Source organism: Rhinolophus sinicus, chromosome X (genome assembly GCF_036562045.2).
Source record: "Rhinolophus sinicus isolate RSC01 chromosome X, ASM3656204v1, whole genome shotgun sequence".
Classification (NCBI taxonomy): Eukaryota; Metazoa; Chordata; class Mammalia; order Chiroptera; family Rhinolophidae; genus Rhinolophus; species Rhinolophus sinicus.
The window spans coordinates 85,555,828-85,575,123 of NC_133768.1; the positions used below are offsets into that span (position 1 = coordinate 85,555,828).

The 19,296-nt window shown below is 36.7% G+C and overlaps 1 protein-coding gene across 13 annotated transcripts in view; it reads right to left on the reverse strand.

The window, feature by feature from the left end:
• THOC2 (THO complex subunit 2) overlaps positions 1 to 19,296 on the reverse strand; it is a 152,773-nt gene that overhangs the window by 92,010 nt on the left and 41,467 nt on the right. For all 13 annotated transcript variants that reach the window (XR_012493507.1, XR_012493508.1, XM_074324168.1 and 10 more), the window contains 3 exons: positions 15,504 to 15,574; positions 14,448 to 14,569; positions 13,740 to 13,873 (listed from right to left, as the gene is read on the reverse strand). Coding sequence is in view for 11 of the 13 variants with exons in the window: in XM_074324168.1 (XP_074180269.1) it covers positions 13,740 to 13,873; positions 14,448 to 14,569; positions 15,504 to 15,574 (327 nt within the window). In the remaining 2 variants the exon portion in view is untranslated. The remainder of the gene's footprint in view (positions 1 to 13,739; positions 13,874 to 14,447; positions 14,570 to 15,503; positions 15,575 to 19,296) is intronic.

Sequence of the window (19,296 nt, forward strand, 5' to 3'; positions counted from 1 at the left end):
AGAGACTTGATCTGGCCCCTGAACTGAGGAGCAGTGTCAGATTACAGAGGAGCCTTGGTGCTCGGGCTCTGGGAAGACTGGCTGGGAAGACTGGTGGGCAGCTCTGGCCAGGGAGGAGGCTGAGAGGAGTGTGGTTTTTGCTGGCCTAGGAGAGAGGGGACTCGTCCAACCCCAGCCACCACCTTTTCTGGCCTGCGGGAAGGGTGTGACACAGCTGGGATGGGAAAGAGAGGACCCCTCTTTCTGTCCCCAGCCCCCACCCTTTCTGGCCTGCCTAGGGCGGGGCAATTACATCAGCGGAGGCACTCTCAGGGATCAGCAGTAAGCAGCAGATGCAGGTCTCAGCTTTCAGCAGATCAGAAATCTCCCGCCCGCCTCACACACACACAGGGAAGAAGTGCCCTAAGACTCAGGAGAACTGGACACAGGGCTGGTGGTGCTACTCTCAGTAAGCATATGTGCAGGCAAGGGCTGAAACTGCACTGGCTTTGTAAAAACTACCGTCCAGACCCCTCAGCCCCATGCATCTAAATCTGCAGTCCCAACGTCATTCTGGGCACCAGGGGACCAGCTCTACCTGCACAATACACAGGGGACTCTGTGCTACAGCAGAGGACAACCTCGAGATTACTTCATGGGCTTAAGCCACGACTGGCACTGCTTTTTGTTCTGTTTTGATTTGTCTTTATATCTTTGATATATTTGCCTGTGTCGAGTGGGGGTTGTCAATTGTTTTTTACATATGAATGTATTTTATTTTTTCTTTGTTGTTGTTGTTGTGCTTGGTGATTTGCTTTGTTCTGGAATTGCCCTACCAGGGCCCAGGTTAAAAGGCACAAGATTCAACATACCCAGAGGCCAACTCCAGACCAAACCAGAGTACTACTGGGTTTGACCTACAAGTGACACACCCAGAGGGGATTCTTAACAGGCACAAAAGCCCATAGAGGCCAAACCACATTTAAGTGGTCAACCCTCACGCAGCAGAACACCCTACGGCAGGCAGAGCCAAGTCTCACAACTAGTCAGCCAAGGCGTTAACCCCACCTACTCACAAGCAAAAAGCAATTAAAGATCTTCTTTAACAGGACAATATACACAACACAAGAGTCACTTTTAGAGCACACGCAGAGGAGAAGAACGAAGTAGTGCAAGTCAAATATAAAGGACACATTCTACATACTAACCCAGCAAGAACTAAGAACTCTAGGGGATCTACCTAATACATCGAAGCAAACACAGAGAGTCAGCCAGAATGGGGAAACAAAGAAACATGTCCCAAATAAAAGAACAGAAGAAACCTCCAGATATGGAACCAAATGAAGTAGAGGTAACCAACCTATCAGAGACACAGTTCAGAACACAGATGATAAGAACGTTTAAGGAGCTTAGAGAGGACATCAAGAAGGATGTAGAAATCATAACGAACAACCAGTTAGAACTAAAGAACACAATTACCGAAATAAAGAACTCACTTGAAGGAATTAACAGCAGGTTAGATGAAGCAGAGGATCGAATCAGCGACTTAGAAGACAAGTTAGCAGAGATCACCCAATCAGAACAACAGAAAGAAAAGAGAATAAAAAACAATGAAGATGGTTTAAGAGACCTATGGGATAACATCAAGGGCAACAATATGCACATCATAGGAATACCAGAAGGTGAAGAGAGGAAGCAAGGGATTGAGAACATATTTGAAGTAATAATGTCCGAAAATTTCCCTAACCTGATGAAGGAAACCAACATACAAGCCCAGGAAGTGCAGAGAGTTCCGACCAGGATAAACCCAAACAGGTCCACACCAAGATGCGTTATAGTTAAAATGGCAAAGGTTAAAGACAAAGAGAGAATCCTAAAAGCAGCAAGAGAAAGACAGAGGGTTACATACAAGGGAACTCCCATAAGACTATCAAATGACTTTTCTGCAGAAACATTGAAGGCCAGGAGGGAGTGGCAGGAGATACTCAAAGTGATGGAAAACAAAGGCCTACAACCTAGATTGCTTTATCCAGCAAGGCTATCATTTAAAGTTGATGGAGAGATAAAGAGCTTCCCAGAAAAGAATAAGCTAAAGGAATTTATTACCACCAAGCCAGCATTGCAAGAAATACTAAAAGGACTTCTGTAAATAGAAGAAAGATGAAAACAATCTAACTACAAATTTAAAATGGCAATAACTATGTACCTATCAATAATCACTTTAAATGTAAATGGATTAAATGCTCCAATCAAGAGACATAGGGTGGCTGAGTGGATAAGAAAGCAAGACCCTTGTATATGCTGTATACAAGAGACTCACCTCAGATCAAAAGACACACACAGGCTGAAAGTGAAGGGTTGGAGTAAGATATTTCATGCAAATGGAAATGAGAAATCAAGCTGGAGTTGCAATACTTATTTCTGACAAAATAGACTTTAAAATGAAGAAAATATTAAAAGACAAAGATGGGCACTATATAATAATAAAGGGATCAATTCGACAAGAGGACATAACCCTAGTAAACATTTATGCACCCAACATAGGAGCACCTAAATATATAAAACAGATATTGACTGACATAAAGACAGAGATCAACAGTAACACTAACATAGTAGGGGACTTCAACACACCTCTGACTACAAGGGACAGGTCTTCCAGACAGAAAATCAATATGGAAACAACAGCCTTAAATAATACATTGGACCACTTGGATTTAATCGATATTTTCAGAGCATTCCACCCCAATGCTGCAGAATACACGTTCTTCTCAAGCACACATGGAACATTCTCCAAGATAGACCATATGTTAGGCCACAAAGCAAGTCTTGATAAATTTAAGAAAATTGAAATCATACCAATTGTCTTCTCTGACCACAGTGCTATGAAATTAGAAATGAACTACAGGAAAAAAACTGGAAGACACACAAATTCATGGAGGCTGAATAGCATGTTACTAAATAATGAATGGGTCAAGCAGGAGATCAAGGAAGAAATCAAAAGATATCTCGAGACAAACGAAAATGAAAATACGACGACCCAAAATCTATGGGATGCATGAAAGCAGTCCTAAGCAGGAAATTCATAGCATTGCAGGCCTACCTAAAGAAACAAGAACCATCACTAATCAACAGTTTATCTTCACACTTAAGGGATCTGGAAAAAGAACAGCAAAATAAGCCCAAAGGGAGTACAAGGAAGGAGATAATAAAGATCAGAGCGGAAATGAATGAAATAGAAACCAGAAAAACAATACAAAAGATCAATGAATCCAAGAGTTGGTTCTTAGAGAAGGTAAACAAAATTGACAAACCTTTAGCCAGACTCATTAAAAAAAAGAGAGAAGACCCAAATTAATAAAATCAGTAATGAAAGAGGAGAAGTGACAACAGACACCGTAGAAATACAAAAAAATTTAAGAAATTGCTATGAGCAACTGTATGGTAACAAATTTGACAACCTGGAAGAAATGGACAATTTTCTAGAGGCATACAACCTTCCAAGGCTAACTCAAGAAGAAACAGAAAACGTGAATAGACTCATTACCACCAGAGAAATTGAATCAGTAATCAACAATCTCCCAAAAAACAAAAGTCCTAGACCAGATGGCTTTACAGGTGAATTTTACAATACGTTCAAAGAAGAATTATCATCTATTCTCCTGAAGCTCTTCCAAAAAATCCAGAAGGAGGAAGACTCCCAAACAGTTTTTACGAAGCCACTATCACCCTGATCCCAAAATCAGACAAAGACACCACAAAAAAGAAAACTACAGGCCGATATCGCTAATGAACATAGATGCAAAAATCCTCAACAAAATATTAGCGAACAGAATTCAGCAATACATTAAAAAGATCATACACCATGATCAAGTGGGATTCATCCCTGGTATGCAAGGGTGGTTCAACATCCGCAAATCAATTAATGTGATACACCACATTAACAAAATGAAAAATAAAAATCACATGATCATATCAATAGATGCAGAAAAAGCATTTGACAAAATCCAGCAGCCATTTATGATAAAAACCCTTAAGAAAGTGGGAATAGAGGGACCATATCTCAACATAATAAAGGCCATATATGAGAAACCACAGCTAACATCATACTCAATGGGGAAAAGCTAAAACCAGTTCCCTTAAGATCAGGAAAAGGGCAAGGTTGCCCACTTTCTGCACTTCTGTTCAACATAGTGCTGGAAGTTCTAGCCACAGCAATCAGACAAGAAAAAGAAATAAAAGGCATCCAAATCGGTAAGGAGGAAGTAAAATTGTCATTATATGCAGATGATATGATACTATATATAGAGAACCCTAAAGACTCCACCAAGAAACTATTAGAGCTGATAGATGAATTTAGTAAAGTAGCAGGATACAAAATTAATATTCAGAAATCAGTTGCATTTGTATATACCAATAATAAAACATCAGAAGGAGAAATTAAAAAGCAATCCCATTTACAATTGCTCCAAAGACTATAAAATACCTGGGAATAAATTTAACCAAAGAAGTAAAAGATCTGTACTCAGAAAATTATAAGACACTGAAGAAAGAAATGAAAGAAGATACAAATAGATGGAAACACATACCATGTTCATGGATAGGAAGAATTAATATAGTTAAAATGTCCATACTGCCTAAGGCAATATACATATTCAACGCAATTCCTATCAAACTACCAACGACATTTTTCACAGAAATAGAACATATAATCCTAAAATTTATATGGGACCATAAAAGACCCCGGATAGCCTCAGCAATCTTGAGAAATAAGAACAAAGTGGGAGGTATAACAATACCTGACATCAAATTATACTACAAGGCTACAGTAATCAAAACAGCATGGTACTGGCATAAAAACAGACACATAGATCAATGGAACAGAATAGAGAGTCCAGAAATAAATCCATGCCTATATGGCCATTTAATCTATGACAATGGAAGCAAGAATGTATGGTGGGGTAAAGACAGTCTATTCAATAAATGGTGCTGGGAAACCTGGACAGACACATGCAAAAAGATGAAGCTGGACCACCTCCTTACACCATATACAAAAATAAATTCAAAATGGCTTTTAAAGACTTAAATGTAAGATCTGAAACCATAAAATTCCTAGAAGAAAATATAGGAAGAAACTTCACAGACATTACCCGGAGTAAGATTTTTACTGATATATCCCCTCGCATGAGGGAAGTAAGAGAAAAAATAAACATGTGGGATTACATCAAATTAAAAAGTTTTTTCACAGCAAAGGAAACCATCAATAAAACAAAAAGGGATCCTACTGAATGGGAAAATATATTTGCCAATGATATATCTGATAAGGGTTAATATCACAAATTTATGAAAAACTCACTCAACTCAACTCCAAAAAAACCAAACAACCCAATTAGAAAATGGGCAGAGGACATCAAGAGACATTTTTCTGAAAAGGACATACAGATGGCAAACAGACATATGAAGAAATGCTCAACCTCACTAACCATCAGAGAAATGCAAATAAAAACCACAAAGAGATACCACTTCACCCCAGTCAAAATGGCTATCATCAATAAATCAACAAACAACAAGTTTTTGGTGGAGGATGTGGAGAAAAGGGAACGCTTGTGCACTGTTGGTGGGAATGCAGATTGGTGCAGCCACTATGGAAAACAGTATGGAGGTATCTCAAAAATCTGAAAATGGAACTACCTTATGATCCAGCAATCCCACTCCTAGGTATCTATCCGGAGAAATCCAAAACTCCAATTCAAAAATCTTTATGCACTCCTATGTTTATTGCAGCACTATACACAATAGCCAAGACATGGAAACAACCGAAATGCCCATCGGTAGATGACTGGATTAAGAAACTGTGGTACATTTATACAATGGAGTATTACGCAGCCATAAAGAAGAAAGAAATCTTACCATTTGCAACAACATGGATGGACCTAGAGAACATTATGTTAAGTGAAATAAGTCAGACAGAGAAAGACAAATACCATATGATCTCACTTATATGCGGAATCTAAAGAAAAGAATAAGTGAATGAACTAATCAGAAACAGTTTTGGAGACATGGAGGAAAAACTGAGGGTTGCTAGATGGGCAGGGGAGTGGGGATAAGGGGAAGGTGAGAGGTTTAGAAAATAGTCAGTAACCACAAGATGGCCACGGGGTTTTGAAAATTAATTTGGGGAACATAATCAATAATGTAAAGTTGTTGTAGGTTATCCGATGGACATGTGTCCCATTTGTGACCACCTCACGGATGATGTAGATGCCTGGTCTCTGCGCAGTACACCTGAAGCTGAACAATACTGAATGCCAACTACAATTTTATATAAATATACATATACATGTATGTATATTTATATATTTGTATGTATACTGTTACAGGAAGCAGAGTACAGCATTGGGAATAGAGACAGTGGAAATGTATTGGCTCTGTGCGATGTCAGAGGGATAGTGGATGGGGGGGGTTCACACAGTGTGAGGGATATAAACGATAAACGTCTAAGTTTTGCTTTGTCTTGTGCACCTGAAACTAATAAAATAAAAATAAAAAAGAGAGAAGACACTAATTAACAAAATCAGAAATGAAAAAGGGGAAGTTATCTTGGATACCACAGAAATACAAAGGATCATCCAAGAATACTATGAAGGATTATATGCCACCAAATTCAATAACCTAGAAGAAATGGGCCAGTTCTTAGAAACATATAGCCTTCCTAGGCTGAACCATGAAGAACTGGAAAATCTAAACAGACCAATCACCACTAACGAAATTGAATCAGTCATCCAAAACCTTCCCAAAAGCAAAAGTCCGGGACCAGATGACTTCACTAGTGAATTCTACCAAACCTTCAAAGAGGATCGAATACCAATCCTGCTCAAACTCTTCCAAAAAATTGAAGAAGAGACAGTACCCCCCTAACTCATTTTATGAGGCCAACATTACCCTGATACCAAAACATGGTAAGGACAACACAAAAAAAGAAAACTACAGACCAATATCTCTGATGAATACAGATGCAAAAATCCTAAACAAAACTCTAGCAAATCGAATACAACAATGCATTAAAAAGATTATTCATCATGACCAAGTGGGGTTCATCCCCGGGGCACAAGGATGGTTCAACATCCGCAAATATCACTAATCATCAGAGAAATGCAAATGAAAACCACAATGAGATATCACCTCACCCCAGCCAGAATGGATATCATCGACAAGACAAATAGTAACAAGTGTTGGGGAGGCTGTGGAGAAAAAGGAACCCTCATACACTGTTGGTGGGAATGCAGACTGGTGCAGCCGTTATGCAAGGCAGTGTGGAGGTTCCTCAAAAAATTACGAATAGAATTACCATATGACCCAGCAGTCCCTCTCCTGGGTATCTACCCAAAAAATCTGAAAACATTTATATGTAAAGACACGTGTGCTCTAATGTTCATTGCAGCTTTGTTTACGGTGGCCAAGATATGGAAACAACCAAAATGTCCTTCTATAGATTAATGGATAAAGAAGCTGTGGTATATATACACAATGGAATACTATTCGGCGGTAAGAAAAGATGATATAGGAACATTTGTGACAACATGAATGGATCCTGAGAGTATAATGCTAAGCGAAAGAAGTCAGACAGAAAAAGCAGAGAACCATATGATTTCACTGATATGTGGTATATAAACCAAAAACAACAAAAGAACAAGACAAACAAATGAGAAACAGAAACTCATAGACACAGACAATAGTTTAGTGGTTGCCAGAGGGTAAGGGGGTGGGGGTGGGAGATGAGGGTAAGGGGGATCAAATATATGGTGATGGAAAGGAGAACTGACTCTGGGTGGTGAACACACAATGGGATTTATAGATGATGTAATACAGAATTGTATACCTGAAATCTATGTAATTTTACTAACAGTTGTCACCTCAATAAATTTAAAAAAAAGCAACCTCAGAAATTTGCTAAGTGACAGTCAAACTATTTCCTACACAATGAGACTCTAGTAACAATCAGTAAGCTTGAAATGTCCAAAATAAAGTTTTTTCTAATTGCAGCTATGGTGTGCTCAAGCATCTTAGAAAGGCTTTTATCCAGCCCAAGCATGGATAGTCACATGGTCTTGAGAGACATCATAAGCCTAGCTCCCTACCTCTATCACCAACTACATTAATAAATATATATGTATGTACATACACACACAAATGCCTTTATGCCTTTTGAGGAACAAATAGAGAAACATACTGGATGGGAACAGTGGAAAAATAAAGAAATAGCAGACTTGTAATGGCCATGGATTCATTCTTTCATTTAAATAAACATTAAATAACTACCCACTGTGTGCCAGGGGCTTGTGATACGGAGATAATTAAAATGTCTTCCCTATACTTGAGGGGAGTTCACACCTTTTGAATGATACATCTTTGAAGAAACGCACTGAAAAGTAAATGAAATTTCCCCAAAGATGGACAAGAAGGCCATATTAGAGCAATTGCAACCAGACGCAAAAGGTATCATTAAAATGAAAATGGCTACTTTTAGGAACAGGTCAAATTGAGATTCTTAACAGAATAAAATAAAGGCCAAGGTAATATTGTAAACATGACTGGGAAAGATGTCCAGCCTTTACCTTTCAGACAAGAATACAGAACAATAGCTTCAATCATCATGTTCCTGACAGAATGGACCTTGAGATAGAGAAAAACCATGTTTGAACAAAAGGACATCTTGCATCTAGAATTACTTTAGAAACAAGCTACGCTATGGTCTGAATGTTTGTGTCCCCCAGAATTCATATGTTGAAATTCTAATGTCCAATGTGATGGTATTAGGAAGTGGGCCCCTGGGAGGTGATCAGGTCATGACAGCAGAGCTCTCATGAATGAGATTAATGCCCTTAAAAAAGAGAGTTCCGGGGCCTGGTGGCTCACGCACTTGGAGCTCAATGCTCCTAATGCCAAAGGTTGCCGATTCGATTCCCACATGGGCCAGTGGGCTCTCAACCACAAGGTTGTCGGTTCGACTCCTCGACTCCCGCAAGGGATGGTGGGCTCTACGTCCTGTAACTAAGATTGAATACGGCACCTTGGCTCAGCTGGTTGGAGCGAGTCCTCTCAACCACAAGGTTGCCGGTTCAACACCCGCAAGGGATTGTGGGCTGTGCCCCCTGCAACTAACAACGGCAACTGGACCTGGAGCTGAACTAAACCCTCCACAACTACGATTGAAAGGACAACAACTTGATTTGGAAAAACTCCTGGAAGTACACACTGTTCCCCAAAGTCCTGTTCCCCTTCCCCAATAAAATCTTTAAAAATAGTTTCCTTGCCCCTTCCACCATGTGAGGATATAGCAAGAAGCCAGCAGTCTGCAACTGAGAGCCTTCACCAGAACCCAAACATGCTAGTGCCCTGATCTTGGACTTCTAGCCTCCAGACCTGTGAGAAATACATTTTTGTTGTTTATAAGCCACCCAATTTGTGGTATTTTGTTACAGCAGCCTGAATGAACTAAAATAGGCTAATAAAAACCTGTGATAGGTTATTTCTAAGAACAGTATTGGCAAAACAAATAAATAAACAAACAAACAAAAACTGCACGTCAAAGGCAAGAACCACCAGAGAACCAAGATGCAGAGAAATGCACCTAACAAAAAAATATAATCGTAAAAAATAAACTATGCTTGAGAACACCAATTGCTGTCATCTTTTTCATAAAGAAAAACAACTTCTTCATAACTAGTGTGTAATAAAGAAATGTTCAATAAAGCAAAAATTTAGGTAAATGAGGCGGTCAACTGGCTTCCCTTTCAAAGGGATAGGAGAGAGCTGACACAATAAGATGCTTCTAAGCTGAATGGTCCTTATATTCAAACTGGTCCAAAGATAAAATACTAAATATACTCAAGATAATGTAGTCAAAAGGATTAAATGTCCCATAATCTGCCCAAGAATAAAATCATTTGGCTTGGGGTTTTACTTTGTTTTTAATGTTTCTCTGGTCACTTGACAAGCTACCAAGAGGACTTATGAGACTCAGGGGCAGAGACTCTCACCTTACCCTTCCCCATTCCCAGCCAAATCTACAGCCTTGGATACCAGGCAACAAATGAATCTTTAAAAATAGGGTGGGGGGGTTGGTGAAGAGGGCTCTGATTCTGGGTGAGAAGAGTTAGAGCCTAATCCAAAACATCCTGGACTACTACATCCAAAACCAGGAAGAACCATTTTCACTCTCCAAAACTAAACTCAAGTAAGCTAGCTCCATGACTAATTTTCAGCCAGAACATTTGATTTAGAGCAGGAATCAGCATACTATGCCCTGTGGATCAACTCTATCAGGTTTTTGTAAATAAAGGTTTCCTAGAACACAGACACACACTCATTTATTTCGATACTGCCTATGGCTGCCAATGACAGTTGAGTAGTTGCAACAAAAACCACAAGTCCTACAAAGCAAAAAAAGAAAAATATATTATCTCACTGTTTAGAGACAAAGTTTGCTGACCATTAATTTAGAAGAAAAGGAAAGAACATTTTTAGCTATTATTTTTTTGAAGCGCATTCAGTAGAGTGCTTATAGTTTAGTTCAGCAATCACAGGAGTCCATCTCTGATACCCTTTCCTCCAATTTATGAAAGACGCTTTTTGCCAACTTGATTCAGGGATAATTTGTGTGGGGTCTATGACTTGGCAGCTGAAGAGCCTAAACTAATCACTATCCATTCATATTTAATACGTTTTTCAAATTTAGTATCATACTTGAAATCATAACCACCATGCAGACTCCTAATAGTTCCACTCCCTTGCTTGCTCATGCAGTAAGTAAATAGCCCCAGACTATCTGACAGGATATAAACATTGTTTTTTTTTTTCTTTTATATTTAGGATATAAACATTTTGACATGTCAGAATCATTTAGGGAGCAAATTACTATCATTTAATTAAAGGATGGTAGAAAAGGTTTTCTCCTTATTCAACCAAGTACAATGAAATGTAAATGTATCTAAAATGCATACCTCCCAAACTAGATATCCGTTCTGCTTATGGCTGGTGAAGGAGATCAGAACTGAGATAGCTCTGTATGAGGTATTATCTGTCTAAATTGCTCCTAAAGAGAACACAATGGGAATAAATAAGGGGAAACATCAAAAAATGCCATGAAAAATACGATGCTGTGTCAGTGAACTGCTCTGGCCAGATGAGACAAGGCCTTCACAGAGTTTGCGCTGAAGGGAATCCAACACATTCTAACACTCATTGGAATTAGAAGTCTTAACCTCGATTTTCATATCAATGAAAAATTCCTTTTTCAGACAATGGGGGAAATCAGGGAATCAGCTAGCCAGACAAAAACTAGCACTGAGCCAGGAAGATGAACTTTTTAAAATCCTTCATGTCAGGGGAAAAAAGGGCAAGAATCACTATAAACTCTACCAGAAAGGGGGAAAGATTCATTCATTTTTCAACAATCATTTATTTAGCACCTATGTACCAGGAACTGAGATCAGAGATTCTAAACAAAACAGACAAAAACTCTTGTCCTCATGGAGCTTACATTCCAGTGGGAGATGGGAATAAAATACATTGCATGTTATATGGTGGTCAGTGCTCAGAAGAAAAACAGTGAATGACAGGGAGTGTCGAGAGGGGTGGCAAGGGAAGGCTACACTGAGGAGGCGACATTTGAGTGCTTCTGACCTAGCGTGCTTCGTAGTACACTTGATGGACTAGAATAGAGTTTTAGCCCAAGAAATCAAACTGTTTATACTCATGGAATACCCATGTGTATCACGAACTTGCAGTTCTGATTGCCACTATTCTTCAGAGACATTAACATAAACTATTCTCTATGAGAACAAAGTTCAAGAAAAGAAAGTAATGTACATTTTCTCAGTTAGATAAAAGCACACGTCCAAGAAAATTCCTCTTTGAAATGTTCCTAAAATAACAAAGGACTAAAAATTTATAAACTCACAAAGACAAAGAATAGGAGAAACAGAGAGACAAGAGATGTCAATAAATAGGCAGGTAAAGTAAAAACAAAAACAGCTAATGAACTTACAGAGCACATAACTTTTATATGGGAATACCATCTTAAGAAAGTACATAGCAGGATACAAGGAAATACAAATCTATAGTAAAGCAGTACTGACAAGCATCTCAAAGCTAGATCAAAGTGCTGCAGGAAAAATGTAGAGCCTACCATGGAAAGAATAGAAAGGAAAACCTACACGAGGATTTTTTTTTGAAATGGGTCACTGCTACACCGGTAAGCAAGAGACCTGCAGCCCTGAAGGACTGCCAGTCTTGATGTAAGCTGACAACAGGAAGAAGTAGCAAAGAGTAGTAAATCAGCTGCAGAACTAGACTTACTTCAAAGAAAAGGGTAAATTTAAACTAAAAGCTCCTTACCTTCTGTACCTGTTAGTCACCTAAAGCCTACATTAAAAACAGAAATGACTGCATAGGATTCAAGTGTACAATTCTATAAAATATCATCTATGTATCACATTATGTGGTCACCACCCTGAGTCAGTTCTCCTTCCATCACCTTATATTTGATCCCCTTTACTCTCTTCTACCATTCCCCCTCCCCCCTTACCCTCTGGCAACCACTAAACTATTGCCTGTGTTTTGTTGACTATTGTCACCCCAATAAATTTTAATTAAAAAAACAGCAATGACTGTAATAAATCTAGTTTTATATGGATTCCTACACATAACATTGGAGGAAGGGGATAAGGATTGGGACACCTCCTCTCTTTTAGTTATACATAAATGTCAAAAACAGAGAAAAAACTGAAAAGTTGAGCATAACCACCCCCTAAAATATAACCAGTAAAGGAGGGAATATGACTTATTAGACAAGTCTCAAAACCTAAGACATCTAGGTGTTGCAAAATCTTCCCTAAGACAGCACAATACCTAACAAATAATAGCAAAAATTCTTTCCATTGTTGAAAAATCAGGATATTACCCTATTTTCTACCATTCATTCCTTCTTTCTATAGAAGCCAACTATTTCCTCCAAATGCTCAATGCAAACAGAATAAATTCTTAATGTCTTAAGAAGTACAAATTGGTAATTACAGAATAGTTACGGAGATGTAAAAAGTATAGCACAGGGAAAATAGTCAATAATACGATAATAATTATGTGTAGTGCCAGGTGGGTACTAGTCTTAAATTACATAAATGTCTAACCACTATGCTGTACACCTGAAATTACTATCAAATAATATTGAAAAATAAGATCCACAAAAAAAGAATAAATTCTATTTAAAAGGTAGGGAGAATAACACCTTCCTATCTGTTACATTTTTACATCTGCTGCACTAACTTTAAGACTGTTGTAAATATAAAATAAGGTGTGTATCAAAGTCCCTTGTAAAGGTATTTTCAAAATCAAGTTCTAAAGAACTAAACATCTCCACATTTCCAAAGTTCACACCAAAGAGTTTATTGTACTTTCACATTTGATGACTTATTTTCTGCTTGCTATAAGATTATTGAGAAATAATTAAAAATAGAAATACTAGACAGAACAGAAACTAATACAAACACCACAGGTAACAGTGACAAAAAAAGATTTCTCATAGATATCATCCCAAATTTATTACTATTGATAAAATCTTAAAAGTACAAGCTGGACACTTCTCTCATTTCTTAATTAAAAAAAAAATTAGGGCATGCACTCATTTCTTCATTATGGATATTATCCACAGTTTTAAAAAAATTATCTTAGTAACACATACTATATATCAATATGTATCTTACCTATTAAAGATTTGATATTTTCTAAGATTAAATCACTAGTAATATTTCCAGATAAATCTTGCCCCAATTCAGCAATCAGTTTGGCATAACCTTCATTCTCTTCTCTTAACAAATTGAATTTTTGCTGCTTATAACTGAAAGTAGATAAACATCATAAGGGGATAAAATTAACTTCAATTAACAAGCTTACATACGAGTAATGTATTCTTCTCATTGAATTTTATTATCTTTCTTATATATAACAATCATAAGAATAGTTGTTGGAAGTTTACCTCTTTGTATGTCTTTTAGGATAGAAAATAACAGTGGTTCATAAGGGACATTCCAATGTTAATTACACAGAGAAAACCAGAACACAAGGAAAGGATATTGCTAATCCCAAGAAACAAAAACATATCACTATTTCCATCATTGACTAAGAATATACCCTAGAGTACAGCCGCAGTTGTAAATTATTTTATTGGTAATAATAAAAGTACTTAATGTTAGTTTAACTTCTAATATTGAAAAAAAATAACATTGTTTTCACACAGGTAACATTCACTGCTGACTCAATCACAGGCTACTTTTCAAAGGAAAAAACAAAGGACACATGCTAACAGTAACAAAAAATCTTCAAACTGACCTTCAAAACTTCTAGAATTTAAAATTAGAGTTAAAACACATACTGAGGTACTTGATCTGCAACATAAAAATATATGTACTTACAAGAGCTTTGTCTTGATTTTAACTGACTTTTGATTGAATTGCTGTGATTGTTTGATAAGCCCTAATGATTCCAATGTTTCTGGATCCAACCGTTCCTTTAGAACTGTGTCTGAAACTAAATACTGCATTAAAAAATATTAAAGGCCATTTATTACTCAGCATTTCAACTATGCATCCACAATCTTAAATATACTCAAAGTAATTAATAACAATATTAGGTTGGTGCAAAAGTAACTGCAGTTTAAAAGGCTAAAAATAATAGCTAAAACCTCAATTACTTTTGCACCTACCTAATAACATCACATTATGTATACCAACTTATAATTTTTAAAAACAGTAGGAACTTCAACAAAAATGATGACTCTCCCAATACTGAAAAGTATAACATATAGCTCTTTTTAAAAAAAACTCGCTTAAAAAGTATATGCATGCTGTACACGACCTACAAATGAGAAGAATACAGATGAAATTCTGATTAAAACTGAGTCTGTCGAATGAACTTCTTTAAGATAATACAGCACTTAAATCTTCTTTGGTTTCTACTGTTTAAGTCAAATGAATTCTAGTACAACAAAGACAAGGACATTCTTCAGGTCTGAGTAATGGCATTTCTCCTTGGTTCTAAATTTAGGAACATAAAATGGTTTACTAGACAATGATTATAACAAGTTCTAGAATTTATTATTTTTAAACTACCTCCATTCTTTTTCTCCTTTCCTAATAAAGAATTTATGAAAATTTGTTTAGTTTAAAAGCTGTTCACATCATTTCTACTCACTTGATAGATGCTTACCTTTTAGTTAGAAACTTACTAGATCAGGATTACCACCAAAGGTTTTATATGCATAGATAGTTTAAGTGATATGGTAGCATGCCGATTTCATAGAAATAATTATCATGTTTAATTTTACAAAGCATTCTATTTCAAAACCCAAATCTCACCTTATAATGAATAGTCAACTGAATGTCAATATCCTTCTCCATTAACATGATTAACTGTGATTACAACTGTTCAATGTAAAAATTTAGAAAGGAAAAGTATGTTTTAAAACTTACCAAACACGCTAATACCAATTGTGTAAAATAGTCTCTTTTGCTTTTTTCTTCTAAACAATTTGTCTCAATATCTATAATGACAAAGGAAAAAATGAAAGTTTGATTGATTTTTCTACTCTCTCCAGCGCTGTAATAAGATACTTATTTTCTTTAAAACTAGCTTATTTACAAATGCCTCATTCTGAATTGGGGGGAAAATTTAAAACTATGGTAAGTCTGAGCTGTCCTTTATATGCACATGTATGCTTGGCATTGATTTCTCCTGATACTGGAGACTGAACGTGTCACCAATGACATATCCATAAAATGGTGATTTGATTACAAAGAAGCTATGTGCTATGGCACTGGAAGCAACAAGGTTTCAAAAAAATATATTGTTTTCAGGAATGGAAACATTCAAGCAAAGTTTCAATGACCACATGTCAGAGATGCTGAAGAAGAGATTCCTTCCTTAAGTGGAAAGTTGAACTGGGTGACAAGAAAGACCTCTTCTAATACTAAAGATTCCATTACTCATGAAGATGAAACCCTTGACGGTGGCCACCTTGGTACCATGTACCATGTTCCAACCAGGCTACCTTGCCACCAACTCTATGAAAAGACAGTATTAAAAGATGTTTTTAACATCTTATTTTGAATTACAATTCCAGGTAGCAAACAAATTTATTCAAGATTTTTGTTTTTCTTCCTACTTAAATATTTAAAAAAAAAATTTGAGACCTCCTTGAGCTTCAGTAAATTATTCAGAAAATTTGTCAAGCAATTTTCTGATCTTAAGTACAGAGGAATAAAAGAATTACCTCTAAATGCCAAGCACCAAAAATTTCAACCAGGATTGGCAGGATTGATTACAAGGTTGATCTCAGGATCACTGCTTTAACTGATTATATGCTATTGTCCTATTTTTAAAGTCAACTCATAATTTAGAATGTGCTACGGAAAGAGGTACCAATTTTAGTAATGTAATAAAAATTGTCCTCAAAGGGTTCTAGGGTTCTCCCCAAAAAGATGCCCTACCACTGCTTTGCTTCAGTTTACCTTCTATTGCCATCACTGATAATCAAATGAGAAGGACAATTATCTACATTTTCCTGGCCCTTCTCCACTTTCCCTTCTTGGACAGTGCCATTTCCCAATATCCTGGTCACTGTAGCTGAGCACACAGTCAGCTCAAGTGTATTAAAGGAATTTCAGGTGTAATTTACGCTATGTAAATTGCAGTCAAATCTCAATCTCTCAATAAGATTTTTAATCCGTGTATGTCTCATCAATCCCTTCCAGGAACTCCTAGTTGTCACCCATTATCTGGTCTTCTAGACCCTCCTCAGCCTAGAACTTCAAGGGTACTAATCTTGAGGGATCGGGACTAAACTGGGCCCCTTCTTTTATCCAACATATATCTACCGTCCAAGGCCCTAAAGTCCCTCAGATCTCTCCCCAAAGTTCCTAAAATCAGAGCACCTGGGTAGCAGGTTCATCCTCTTCAAGTCAAGTCTGCTCTCCTCTTAGCCATCTAACCTGATTAAGATACCATTCTCTGGGTTCTAACCATGTTAGGAAATACTTTATAAGGACCTCAGTAAATTTCTTAGCTGAGCTATCTCAACAATCAATACAGAATTCTTAGTATCCCAATTATGTTTTCCCTGTTTTCTTAATCCTTTTTTGTCCTAACTCATGAAACCATTTTAATAAATTCATTAATTATCCCTGTCTCTTCAACCTTAAATCAGTACCTAATAAGTTCTCTTTAAGTTCCCCTATGGTTTCACTAAAAAGCCCTCAGCCATTTGCAACTCTAGGTCCCAGTTGCACCAATGATCTACCCGAGCTCAGAGGTCCCATTAGCACATCAAGTTATATCAGACTCCCCCTTTAAGGTTAATATAGATCTCAGGCCCCCTCACCCGTACATGATTGTAAGGGTGTCATTTTCTTTTAAAGAAAATTGTTATCTTAACTAGGAAGGTGCAGCACTCATTTGTCACATAACTGTTAAAATATTATTAAAACAACATGATGTAGTAAAAAGATCTGGAACCAAAAAGCCTCAGGTTCAAATCCTGCTTTACTGGCTATGTGGCTTTAAAAAAAAAATCACTTCTCTGAGCTTCAATTTTCTGATCTATACATCTACCTTACACAAGTTGCTGTGAGGATTAAAACGAAATTGAATGTTTAATACAATGCCTAGAACAGAAAGTGCTCCAAATATGGTACCTATTTTATTATTACTATTATCATCACTGTTGTCATTATTATCACCATCATCGTTATTATTAGAGATAGCTCATGTTCTTACTCCTATTCCCCTACCTTGATCTGGGGTCACCCTTGGATCATGTTTTTTCTGCCAAGGGTGGGGGTGGGTGAGTGAGGGGGCAGGTGAGGGAAATTCTCTTTCCAAGTGTGCCGTCCTAATGTTGCTTGTAAAAATGGGCTGGATAGGCTAAAAGAAATTTCCCAAGAGCAACCAAACATCATCTTCATGAATTCATGTTACTAGTAAAAAGCAATGACTTGTAACAATAATTCATATTACTAAATAACTATGAAGGGAACTATATCCTAATAAAACAAGTCAATAAAGAAATTACTGGAGCTTACTAGTAAGCTGATAATTAATGATTACCCCAAAAAGACATAAAATATACTTTTGACACTATCAAGAAATAACAGCTTCCACAAAATGTTACTTACAAATCATTTTCAGTCTTAAAATTTACAGTAAAAACAATTTTTTCAATTGAAACTGTTTCATGTTAATTTGTAATGTAATGTAATATCTGTAGTGCCTGCCTTAAAAATTAAGCTTAAAGGGGTTTATTTGTTGTTGGCATAAATCAATCAATCCAATAGATAGCACAAACATATACTTTATCATCCAAACCAAGACAGTTTTAAGACTGAAAGAAGACACTACTAATAATTATGCCACGGAAAACAAAACAAGACTGGGACATATGGTCATCCCACGAACAGTCTCTTCTTTTCATTTCTCACTCACAGTTTATATACATTCTGACCTGTTCCTAACATTATTACTGTTATGACATCTTAAACATCCTGAAGGATCAAGCATCAGGCATTTGGATTTGTTGAGATCGAATTCCAAACTCTCAGTAAGACATTTAAGTAACCCATCTAATTCTAGGAATTAAGATTAATGAGCTAAAGTAATTCATTCCAACTTGACAAACTCTGAGGTTAAGTCTTATTTTAAAGTGAATATTGTGATAGCTGGCCATGTGTTTTTTTTCTTTTTTTAATTAATTAAATTTATTGGGGTGACACTGAGTAGTAAAATTATATAGGGTTCAAGTGTACAATTCTATAATACATCATCTATGTATTGCATTGTGTGTTCACCACCGAGAGTTTGTTCTCTTTCCATCACCATATATTTGATGTGTTTTCTATTAGATCAAAGTTATAGAAAGCATAAGACTGATGGGGAAAACTGTGCTCAAAGTTAATTAACATTTCAGATGTAAAATCAGAGAAATTTGTAATATACATTATTTTTTAAAATCCATGCTTCCCATGGAGGGACACTACCTTTGGCTCTAAGTCAAAGAAATATTCCTTTTTTATCTTGCAAGAATTCTTATTTACTCTGGACAAATAGAGAAGTTGTTATTTCCAAAGCTGGATTCTCATCCTCAAAACAAAAGTACTTTTGATTACTCTGGCTCTTCTTGCTCTTTCTAAAATTAAGAATAATCAGAAGAGTAAAATAGTAAGTATCTTTTGAGTGTCCTAAATTTGAGATTTTGACATTCATTGATAACCT